Here is a 12212-nt window from a genome sequence, read left to right on the forward strand (position 1 = left end):
GCTAGGAGAGCGCGTTTAACCGCAGAAATTTCACACTTCACGTCAGAATCGTGGCTGGCTCCTGGCTCCCCAGGGGCGGACAAAGCCGTTCACTAAGCGCGTCAGGGGAATTCAACAGGTGCGTGTGTCTGGGTGCGCGGAGAGCTGAGCACAACCGCAGCGGGACGGCGGTTTTGCTTTTTTCCCGTGGAAATGCGCGCTCCCGCCCGTGGCCGCGGCTCGGGGAGCGAGCGCGGGCCCCCCCCCCCCCGGCCCCGGGAGCGCGCGGAGGCGGCGGCCGCTGCCCCTCGGCCGTGCCGCATGCGCAGAGCCGCCCCCATCCGGGTCACCGCCCCCCCCCCCCCCCCGCAGCTCCCTCAGGAGACGCGGGGATGCGCACGCAGGCGCGCTCCCGCCCCGCGCCGCTGCCCTCCCGCGGCCGCAGGCTCCGCTCGGCGCCGGCGGGGAGCGCGCGCCGCCGTCACCGCGCCTCGCGGCGCCCCCCCCGGCCCCGCCCCGCCCCGCCGCCGCTGAGGGGATCCGCGCCGCGGAGACGGTGAGCGCCGCGCCGTGGGGAGCCCCTCGCCGAGCGCGGGCGGGGCCGCGCGGCGCTGCCCGGCTCTGTGAGGCGGGGGCCGTGGGGCGCCCCCGGTGCCGCTCCCCGCGGGGCCCCGAGCCGCCGCCGCCTCGCAGCCCGGAGCCGCCTGGCCGAAAGCCGCCGCCGCCTGCGGCCCGGGCGGGCGCTGAGGGTCTGAGGGCGGCGCCGCGGAGGGGCAGGGGCAGGGGCAGGGGCGGCGGGGCACCGGCGGCGACCGCCGAATTTCCCCGGCAGCCGCTGCTCCCCGGACAACAAAGGCGGGGTGAGAGCGCTCCCCCGGGCGGCGCCGGTGCCGGGGGGCTCCGGGTCCCGGGAGCGCCCTCGGTGCGGAGCTGGGACGGGGCTGGGCGTCCGCAGCCCGTCCGCGTGCTGCCCGTCGGGGTCGTCGGGCGCAGCCGCTGCCGCCGCGAGGTTTACCGGGCTGTGACGCGCGGACAGCGCCCGCGTGCGGGAGGGGAGCGGAGCCGTGCCCCGTGCGCCTCGGGGAAGCCGGAGCGGGGCTGCTCGGGTGCCCGCCGCGTCGGTGCGTCAGCCGGGCTTGGGGCGTTTCTCCTGATTTCATTGCTTTCTGATAAATGCACAATAAAACAATTCCACCTAATCTGTTAAAGCACAGCCTCTCGAGCTGTTGTTTCTGACAGTACTTCTTAATTAGCGTTCGTAAATCAGCCTTATCCCTATTTCAGGGAAGCCGTTCAATATTCTTCCAGTGCTCGGTAACCAGTGTGTTTTAATACTGATGTGAGTGAAGTCAGGAAAAATAGGTAACCTGAGGAAAAACGAGCGTTAGCCTTGTAGGATTCTGATTTTAAAAGTTAGAACTGTGGTGCGTTCTCACTTAAATATATATATGTAATTGAAGTAGCTCTTATTATAGATCTGTGGTCTCAATAGACACTTTTCAGGTTTTGCTTTTATACTTGCAAGAAATGCTGTACCGTAAATTCAGCAATTGAACAACTGTTGAACTTGTTGCTGAAATGTTTCGTTACCTTTGATGAAGATTGCTTCTGTTGAATCCCTTTCCCTACAGGCTGCTCGTAGGAATTCAAGGGAATAACTGCATTCTTACGGCTTAGTGTGCAAGTTGCTACTCTTGCTTTCTAAAGGAACACGGTGATTTCTCTGGTAATTCCATTTTTGCAATAGGAAAGCAATACTCTGCTTCACGACAGTGGGGATGGTTAAGCTGCCCCAGCTGTCCAGTATTATTCAGGCAGGTTATTGGAGGCTTACTGTTATTGGAGGCTTGCTGTCATTTCACAGAGCAGAAAACATCTCACAGTAACGCATTTTGTTGCTGTAATTAAATGATGCAGCATGACAAATTTATATATGATGAACCTTGAAGGCAGCGAGGACATTCGCAGTGTGTAAAAGCTGGGCGCAGTGTGCCCAGCAGGTGTGTGTCGTCTCGAGGGTCTGCAATTTCTTTGCAAAGCTGCAGAGCATCTCTTACGGACTGCCTATGTGGTATTTGGCATGGGTCATAATACTGCAAATTGGGCTTGAGCAAAAGCAGTGCTTTCCTCGTAACAAGGGTATTTGTGCTGTAAAAGGTTTTCTGGAGCCATCTTTCCTGCTGAGCAGACAGCAGGCCTGCAGTGCCACCAGCTCAGCTGTGTCTGAGCAACCACGCCGTGGTCATTTGTCTTGATCTGTGTGTGTTTTGAAGGTGGGAATACGCAGGTAGGTCGCGGTAGTCGCTGATTGCCTGTGTAACGGGACTGTGGATGAGGTGTGTCAGCACACAGAAGACTAAAGGTGTCTGCAGGTCTGCAAGTTAACTTCCATAACGCTAGCAGGGCTGTTTTGCTCAAGTCTCGCCAATTCACCTCTGGTAAAAATCTTGTGGCCATCACTTTATTTCTCTCTGGCTGCTTCATTGGCTAGTTGAATTGTTTAATGATATGTAAAATTCAAAGAAGTTAGATCTTGGGGCTTTTTTGTTGCTTTTCTTTATTTTTTTCCTTCCTTTCTAATGGTCTGTGTGGTTCTGTGATCTCCAAGGTCCTGGCATTTGTTTGCAAACATTTCAGTGTGTAATTGATCCTTCTCAAATTCCGAAGTTGATTCGGCAAAGACTTTTCCTTAGGTGTATTGTTTACATAGCTTTCATTCTTGCCTTTTACTGCTCCTTACTGGATGTGTTGTCACTGTTTCATTTACAAAATCGTCTTATTCTGTGATGCCAAGCAGACATGGAAAAAACATGGATGTCTGTTTTTCAAAATACCAAATGATTTTCAGAGTTTTAGACCCTCATGCTGGAGCTTTGAACTCAATTTGAATTCTCTGAGTTATTTTAACCAAATTTGGTAAAAGAAGTAAAAACTGGATTATTTTTTTTCCACAACGCATTCCTTATGGCTTTAGCTTAGTGTTTTAGTCCCTTATATTGTTCTTCTAAAAAATATACAACCCGTTTTGTTTTAAAGTAGATATTTGCACACTTGCCTCGCTACTGGGTAAAAGACTGCATCTGTTCAAGGAGTCTGTACAAAGTCTCATTGCATGTCTGGCTAATATTCTGTACAGAGTTCGGGCATTTTATGTGTATAAATAAAACCCCAGCTCTGCCTTCATTTTGTCCATCTCTTTGCTCATTTTTTTCTGAGGTGCCATTCTCTTGTGCTTCCATACCGACCAAGGGGGCATCTCCATGGTCCCCGACTGCCGTGTTTGGTGCTGGCAACCTGCAGCTGGAAGCTCCTTAAAGGACGTGGAAGCTGATAATGACTTCAGAGGAGGGCAGTGGATTCAGCTGATAGTCAGTGGATTAAATTCTCACTCATTTCAACTGCGATTTCTGGCTCTGCAGCGCTCACAGCACGGAGCGGGAGGAGCGCTGCAGGACCCTCAGTTAATCCTGTTTCTGTGGTGCCTTCACCTCGCTCCGGCGTGCTGTGTTGGTGTCACCTCATAGCCTGCGAGGCCCAGCTCGGACTTCTTACAGCTCTTCACAGCGTGGCCAACTCGGCCGTGTTTTGTATTGGTCTGTGGTTTACCTGATTTCCTGTCTCACTCATCGCTAATTTGAGTCTTTGCGTTTCGATGGTGGCGTTACCAAGCTCTCCCTTCCCGGTGCCCCTTCTCCCTCGCCCTGGGTGCAGGTCTCCCTGCTCTGCGCTGGGTGCCACGCGGGGCCGGGCCTGTGCCTCCAGGCCAGATGGTGGCTTCTGTTTTCACTGGGTTGACGTATTTTCTTTTCCTTTTCTCTTTCATTTTTGAATGAATCAGCAAGCAGAAAACCGAGTTTCTCAGCAGCTCCGTGTTGTCTTGCGTTTACATCCGTTGTGTGATGCTGCAGAGCGCCTCCGGTGCGCCCTGGGAGCTTGCTGTGCCTTGGTCGCAGCTCGGGGAAGGTCGTGGTGCCGAACCCGTGCCGTTACGTGCACACGCTGCCTCGGACAGCTTTGTGTCCCAAAGGTCACGTTGATTTGACCAAATTAAGCTGGCATCGCACCTGGGGCGGGGGGGGGTCTTCTTCCCACCACGGCTCTTTCTGCTCAATGAGCAATGAGTTTGCCTTAAAAAAGTCTGTGTGTTTACAGACGTGGCCGTGCACCCTGCCTGATACTGTGACTAAGCAGTTTGTAAATACCTAAAACAGGTACCAAATTATTTTTTTCCCATTTTCACGTGTTATTTTTCTTTAAATATGAAGTGTTGAGAGTGTTTGGCTGTTGCTAATTAAAATACTGGTCTTAAACCTTTTCCCCTGTGTGAGCATGGATTGTTTATGGATTTTTTTGTGCATATTGGTTTCAGTTTATGGTGTTTGTCATGATCCTGCTTCGAAGGAATAAACTAGTTAGGCAAACATTCAAATGACGTTGTTGCCAATGAAACATAATATGTTTGTTTACCCTTTGTTTCAGGGCTGTATCACAAACTAACACCCCTCCTGCCGAACCTAAATGTGGTACAGACTTGCGTGTTTTCTGTCATTTACATTAGAATATATGGTAGTGTAATAACCCAGTGATTTTTGCAGTGGGAGGTGGCAGGGTATTTTCTATTAAAGTGTTACGTGCTTTTGTTTTGTGATGGTACAAGCTATTTTTTTTTACCTAAAATCTTCTGTTTAGCCTCTTGCTTGTTTTCTCTGTTCTCCCCGGACATACATGCAATATTCACACCCTTAAGTCTCCTGCGCGTGGGGAAGGTGTTCCCAGTGCCCGGGACAAGGCAGCGTCCTCACGCTGGGTGTTGCCTGGCTTTGTTGCTGTATCTGCTGCTGGCACGGAGAAGCTTTGGACAGATGATTCAGCTCTTCTGTACATCTGTTCCCTCTGATGAAATGCTGATGTTTCTTCAAGCGTCAGAAGACTACTCTGATTATTTGGAAAGTGCTTTAAGAAATTGCTATTGACTGAAAAATGTTATGGAGAAAAGCTTGTAGAACAGTACAGTAGTTCTTGGTTTTTGTCAGAGTAGAAGGAGGAGAAATGTCATTGACTTGACTGAGTGACTTTATGTTCCTTTTCGTCGATTTACAGAAAGGGGAAGTAGTCTTCTCTTGCGTGGATGAGAGAGCAAGTCTCATGTTGATTTCTGTTCTCTTTTGTAAAATTATTTCCTTTAGGGATCAGCCAAAGCAAGATGTGGCACCTTGACACTGTTTTTGTTCTGTTCTAAACGGCAGGCCCTTACTAGAAACTGTGGAACGTAAAAGAGAGTTGCTTTGGGTGGACGATGCTCAGAGATACTATGAAGTCTTGGAGCGACAGCCAGTCAGACCTCTACAGCAGTGACCAAGAAGAGGAAGAACAGATGATTTTTGGAGAAAATGAAGATGATTTGGAAGAAATGATGGATTTAAGTGACTTGCCTACCTCCCTGTTTGCTTGCAGTGTTCATGAAGCTGTGTTTGAGGTACAGGAAGAAAAGGTAAGCTGGAGAGGGGCATATTTGGGGTATAGTACTGTAAGTATGGATACAGCTAGAGAATGCTTTTGTCTGGATTTCCAGTGTATTGTTGCATATTTTATGTGGGAGGGGTGGAAGAACAAACTACACAGTTATTTACCAGTAGGCTCAGATCAGAATGAGAACAGTTGCCAAGGAGCAGGTAACGCTACAGTTTTATGGTAGTTGAAATTGCTAATAGATATGCTGTGCTTCTTCCACAAAAAACCAAGCTCTTCTGGTTTTTCTATTTATCCATGGTACCAAGTTTAAGGGAGGAATTTAAATAAAATTCAAAGGTAAACTTAAATTATTAATTCTTTTAAGGCAAAGATGCTGTTAAAAGAAAAAAAAGCATTACACATTTTCAGGATGTACGGTCTGATTTGAGCTAAAAAACACCTTAAAAGTGGCTTAAGACCTTACAATAAACTAAATCATCTTGGGCCTGCTAACATCTGTATTCAGTCAAATCTGTACTTGCCCTTTGCTTCCAAGAGCGTCAGGAGTAATTATCAAGTGTACGTGAGCTGTAGAGGAAAAATAGGAGGGGCCAATATGAAAGCTTTGGTTTGCAGCTTTTTCAGTTTACAGAAATACTTGTGAAGTGTTTCACACTTGTGAAACAGTGGTGTCCCGTAACTCATTGTGTGTCTGGTATAGAAGTGTTGCCCTGCTAAATTATTTTACACGTCTACTAGTGATTTGTGATTTTCATATGCACATTTGCTCTTTCTGCGGAAGTATTCTCCCAGTATGTCAGGGCACATGAGGTGCATCCAGGGAGATGTGCTAGCTCTTTAACAATACCAGGGTAATTAGATGTCACATGGAACCGCTTGTGAATTTAACCACTTCTGGTTAAATTTTTCTTGTCAAATATAGTTTGTGAAGTGTACTGATTGTACTGTCAGCAATCCCATCTAAGCTGATTTATTGTCATAGCCAAGACGTTAGTTCAGAATAGGTCAGAATTGTGTGTGTTACATCTATAAACGGGAAACTTACTCTGCAGGCTTCTGCCTAGTGCTCAAAAGAACAGAAGGGCTTTGCTATATAGTATGGCTTTTATCTGTGTTATGAAATTCTGCTTAGTCAGCCCCTGGACACACATTTCAATGGCTTGATGTACTTCTGCATTACATCTGTTTTTATTAAAGGCTGAATGCACAGCAGTTACTGAATCAAATGCAATTTGTGCTGTCTGCAGGCATACAGAAAGCTATTTGAAAAATTGTGGTGTTTTTTGGTTTTGTTCTGTTTTTGTGTTTTTGTTCATTTGTTTTGGTGGCACTTAGGGTTTTCCTGTCAACATTCTTCTAGTTTGTTTGGTAACAGTAGCATAGCTAGCAGCACTTGCAAGCAGACTGCATCAAAATGAATTTTTCTCTTCCCTGATTTCTGTAGTAGTTGCAATTGTAACGAGTAGATTGCCTGGTTCTGCATGTAGACACAAATATTTTGTCCTTAGCATTTTTATTTGTGAAATTTTGCATAAGCAAATAACGATTAATATTCTGATTAGGAGAAAATGTTAAAAAGATGCTATTAATTTGAAATCTGGATATTTAATTCTTATGAAGCATTTTGCTCAGGTTCTATTTCTCATTCTTTCATCCCTTTTTTGACATTTTTCAGCTTCTAGAGTTTTGTTTTTTTTTTTTTTACTGTTGATTAGTTAAAGCAACACGTTAACAGTTCTCTGCTGAATTGACTGCATGTTTAATTCAATGTTCTCCTTTGCTTAAACGTTTTAAGTTAAATGCCCAGTATGTTTACAGGAAAAACCGTAAGATGTCTAAGCTATCTTGTATTTTCTAATAATTTTGTCTTTTACATAATATCCAGAAACATCTTTTCGAGTGTACTTCTAGTAGCTAAAGGTTACCAGTTGTCCCTTTCTCAAATATTGTCCCTTTCTCAAATACTGAAAATACCTGCATTTAAAACTAGGGAAAAAATATGCAAATTATCTTTCATAGAGAACTATTGAATTAAAATGGATTCAATTTTGTAACAATGCAATTATTAATTATTGAAAAAAATGAAGATAAGATTCCGTATTCAATGGAACATGCTTGTGGTTTTTTTTCCAAAAAAAGTGTTTAGTAATAATAGATCTTTGTCTCTTCAAAAGTAGTCTTATTCATCCTGTGAATTTTGACAGTTTTTAAGCACTCTCTGCTTGAGCTTATTCAATTTAAAAATGAACTGACTTGCGTAGTATTTTTGGAGGTGTTTGGGTGAAAGGTGCAAGTGCAACTACTTTTGTTGACTGCACTTTTGGGAAACTGTCACTAGATGGCAGTTCATGTTTTAAGTTAAATAGGCTCGTTCACATCGATATACTCTTGGAATTCAGATTTTAAGCAGTGAGATAAAGCAGTCAAAGAGGAAAGTATGCAGTGCACAGGTTTAGGAGATGATTAAGGGAAACACATGGGATTTGGGAGACAAAAGTGAAAGGAAAATGTGTTTTCACTGAGTGAAAATGTTCATTTTATGTTTAAAGAATCTTTGTACTTCATCTCTAGGAAAGATTTGAAGCTCTGTTCACAATCTATGATAATCAAGTCACATTCCAGTCGTTTAAAAGCTTTAGAAGAGTAAGGATAAACTTCAGCAATCCAGAGGCAGCAGCAAGAGCACGGATAGAACTTCATGAAACTGACTTCAATGGAAAAAAGCTGAAGCTATATTTTGCACAGGTATTATGGAGCACTAATTTGTTCTGCATGTGTCCCTGTTTTTTTCTTGTGTCACATTTGCCCATGAGTTTCATTTCTGACAAGTTTTGAAGCTTCTGTTGACCTCTTGTTCTTCTGTACTATCATGTATTATTTCTACTCATTGAGAAATTCATGCTTTAGGAGATGGTTTTACTTTTCAGCTTGAACTTACAGAACTGTGTAGCGACACAAACCACCTTCTCACATATATAAACAGAAATGTGTTGAAAGTAAATGAAAGATCCCTAAATGAAAGGTCCAAAGATCCCTTCACAATAGGTGCTCTACAGGCATATTCTTTTTTGCTGGATTAGCAGCTCACATTATCTACAGCTACATTGTCAACACTTACATAGACCAATTTCTTAGCTGCATCATTTACCTGAGGCGTTAAACCAAGAGAAATGATAGAAGTTGTACTGTTATTTTTAAAGCTAAACTGAATTAAGCACTGTTAACGCAGAGATTGGCCATGCATTACTGGGGAAGCAGACTAAATAAGAAGAATTAATAGTTGTGATTTCATTCTGTGTCTCCTGGCCTTTGTCTTCAGGTACAGGTGTCCAGTGAAGTAGGAGACAAGTCCTACCTTCTTCCTCCACAACCTGTTAAGCAGTTTCTGATATCACCACCTGCATCTCCACCAGTTGGATGGAAACAGAGTGAAGATGCAACTCCGCTGATAAACTATGACCTGCTTTGTGCTGTCTCCAAGTTGGGACCAGGTAGGGGTATTTACCTGCTTTTGCTGTGTTACTTAACTTCAAAACTTCAGAGAATTTATGTACTTGTCTTTTCTGTGAGAAGAAACTGAGTCTCTCTGACTTGACATTACTTGAATAAAATGATCCATCACAATTTACTTCATTCCTTAACTCATGGAAAGTGTAACACAGAACTAGACTGTGTGGCACTGGTTCCCTGACATCCATTTATTGAATTTTGCTATAGCTTTAGTATTAACTAACATACAAGAGAGCAATGGAAAGTTCAGTGTCTTGCAGATGAACAGCCACAGTTGTTAATGAAGCAGTATGTAGTTTTTTGTTGGATTATCAAACTTTTTCGTGGGTCTTACTTGGAAAAACACTGTTTTCCCTGAAAGGGAGGTTTTTCATTCTCACATCAGAAGTGCTTTGGTGTGTAATCTCTTGAATTGGGTCCAGTATTTTTTGCAATGCCTTCTTACATCTCTCCCTCCTTCCCTTTGAAGATCAATTAAAGGACTGTATTTCAGAGAACAGTACAACAGGTACAGGAGCTATTTTTAAAACGTGAAACAGGTCTGGTGAATTATGAAATCTGAGCAAATTAAAGATGAGATGGGAGTAAATTACTACTTCGTTGTATACTGCAGCTCTTAAGGATTTTCTGAGATAAAGTGGCTTAGTATTGCTGGGGACATTCTTGATCTTTGTTTGCTGCTTTTTAGGAGAGAAGTATGAACTTCATGCAGGAACAGAATCAACTCCTAGTGTAGTTGTCCACGTCTGTGAAAGTGAGACAGAAGAGGAAGATGAAATTAAAAATCCCAAACAGAAGATCATGCAGACAAGGCGTCCAGAACCACCTGCAACGATACTGAATGAATCTAAAGCGTTTGATTGTACACTGGAGGTAGGGGGTACTATGCACTGTTAAACTGTGATGCTCAGGATAGTATCAAAAATCAGACACTTAATGAGTACATGTGTTGATATCTGTAGTGCCGCTATATATTACATATAGCGGCAGCGGATTTTACTTGTAGTTGTCTCTCATGTTCAAGATTTTGGACGCCAATGCTCTAAAAAGCACTTTAATTTCAAGGACTAGTCCCCCAAGTGTAGCAAATCCACCTGACATGCAATAGTGAAAAATAGGAAGTTTCGGTTTTTTTTGAAGATGTTACCTTCTCTTTATACTGTGAAGTGTGATGTACCAAGTGTTGAAATAATATCTTACTGTCACTATTGGATTCAAGAAAGTTCTTTGTATAGCAATTAAAAACCGATTCGTGCCGGTACAACTACTTCTAATTCATGTAAAAATTAATTGGAAGCAAAGAATACTCTTTATGCTAAAATCCCTTCCCGGCCAGTAATCTTCTGAAGTGTGAAAGTTAATGCTTGCTTTTCTCAGATATGTTTTTGATTTGACATGAGGCACAAATACACGTATGGAACTAAATTCTGTGTAGTTAGCAGAACTACTTGAAGAGTACAGGAGGAAGAACCACAGACCACTAAAAGACAGACTGTGAGTCTGTCCCCAACACTACTGCTGCTATCTGATGGTACAATGGTTTGCACTGACATCTGATTAAGAGTGAATTACAATATGCAGAGTGAAATAGGGATTCAGCTATTGAATGTGTTGTCTCTGATCCTCTCTAAAAGTATGGTAATGTTTGTTCCTCTCCAGTTCTAGAGATGGCCTCCATTTATAAATAAATTCTGTGACTGTTATGTTATGACTAAATGATGTTAGGAGATAAAAACATCTAGGGTTAATTTTTAACCTGTGGTCCTAAACTTCTCTAGTGTTTTTGTTCTTTTTTTTTTTTAAGACGACAGTCAGTTGCCTGGCTTAGCCAGCTTTTATGCAGTTTGAGCCCTTGTTTGCTGTTTTTCTGTGTAGCATCCTGTATGTCTGATACAGCATCCACTAATTTTGAGACCAGGATGCATCTTTTAAAATACAGATCTTTAATTTTGTAAACTCATGTTAAGTGTTTTAGTAGGAGAAAAATATGCCTCAGTATAATGACACATGCTCCTATGCTTTTATGCTGTTTTATAATCAACCTTTTTTAGTCTACCCAGATTCTTTTTCTATAAAAAGATTACAATTTTCTGAACAAGCCAGGCTGCTTATATTCATATATATATATAAATCATTCAGAAATTGCCCTTTTTCAATTCATTTTATTGTATTTTAATTCTATATGAAGTGTTTATTGAACTTTCAAAAGTATTTTCACTTGATTGACAGCGGAGAGAAAAAGCAATGGTCACGAATTTGCATAGGCGCAGTAGTTTTCAACCCCATATTGTGCCAGCTTGTGATCCCTTCCTGCCACCAGCGTCGAGTTGCAAAATGGGATCCTGCAGGCAGGTCCTTGTTCCAGAGGTAGGAATAGTATGTATTAAAAAGGCAGGAAAATGTTTTTGTTCATCTTGCCTCCAAAGGCATGATATTTATGTATCTCTTCAGGTATTAAAATCACTTAAAGTCTGACTTTTGTCTCACTGTTCTACAGTACAAAAAAGGGAGAAAAAAAAATTCTTGTATTGTCCATGAGGCCTGTGTATTTTAAAATTTCCAGAAGTCCATTTTGGATTCTGTGGTGTTTATATTTTGTTAATTGTTTAATTTCTACCCCATTGTAAAAGTTTGTGTAAGTAGGATAAGTGGAAAACCTTCAGAAACAGTTTTATAATGCAAATCAAGTAAGTGATGTTGTCAATGTATCTTGTGTAAAATGTATAAGAACCTGCATTCCAACATCTTTCATTGTGTAAAGAGGCTTAAAATAAAAACAATGCAGTGCCATTCGTATGGTTTTCTCTAACTGTATTCCATATCGATCCAAGTTTGTTTTCTAACAGTATTGTACTCTTGTGCCACTGAGTGACCAGTCAAAAAATTTTTCTTATGAAACAAAACCCAGAAACTATCACTAAGAAAAAATACTTCTGAAGAAGTTGGGAGACTTCCACAGAAAAATCCTGGGAAGAGACATCTGAAGAAAGGAGCGAGATTTTTTTTATGGTGTTTTTGGGTGCCTGTCGAAGCAGAGTTCCATGTGGATGATTAGCTGGCATTGAGTTTGAATGGGCGTTTGACACATAGTTAAACAGCAAGTATGATGTAGGTGAGAATGTCTGGTCTGGGTTGCAGTATTAAGACTTATAAAGTTTGTGTTGTAATAAAGATAGATAACTATTTTCAAAAATCTCTTGCATTTTAATACTTCGGCAAGTTGAGCCTTGTAGAAGGGAATGCTTGATTTC

General features: G+C 42.9%; 1 protein-coding gene across 1 annotated transcript; it reads left to right on the top strand.

The window, feature by feature from the left end:
- The first annotated feature begins 386 nt into the window (after positions 1-386).
- RCAN3 (RCAN family member 3) lies at positions 387-11751 on the top strand. The gene is made up of 5 exons (XM_066982694.1): positions 387-535; positions 5226-5470; positions 8023-8196; positions 8771-8942; positions 9650-11751. Exons 2-5 carry the CDS (start codon positions 5276-5278, stop codon positions 9856-9858), a joined length of 750 nt encoding a protein of 249 aa, XP_066838795.1. The 5' UTR covers positions 387-535; positions 5226-5275; the 3' UTR covers positions 9859-11751.
- The last annotated feature ends 461 nt before the right edge of the window (positions 11752-12212 follow it).

This window comes from Anser cygnoides, chromosome 24, assembly GCF_040182565.1.
Source record: "Anser cygnoides isolate HZ-2024a breed goose chromosome 24, Taihu_goose_T2T_genome, whole genome shotgun sequence".
NCBI lineage: Eukaryota > Metazoa > Chordata > Aves > Anseriformes > Anatidae > Anser > Anser cygnoides.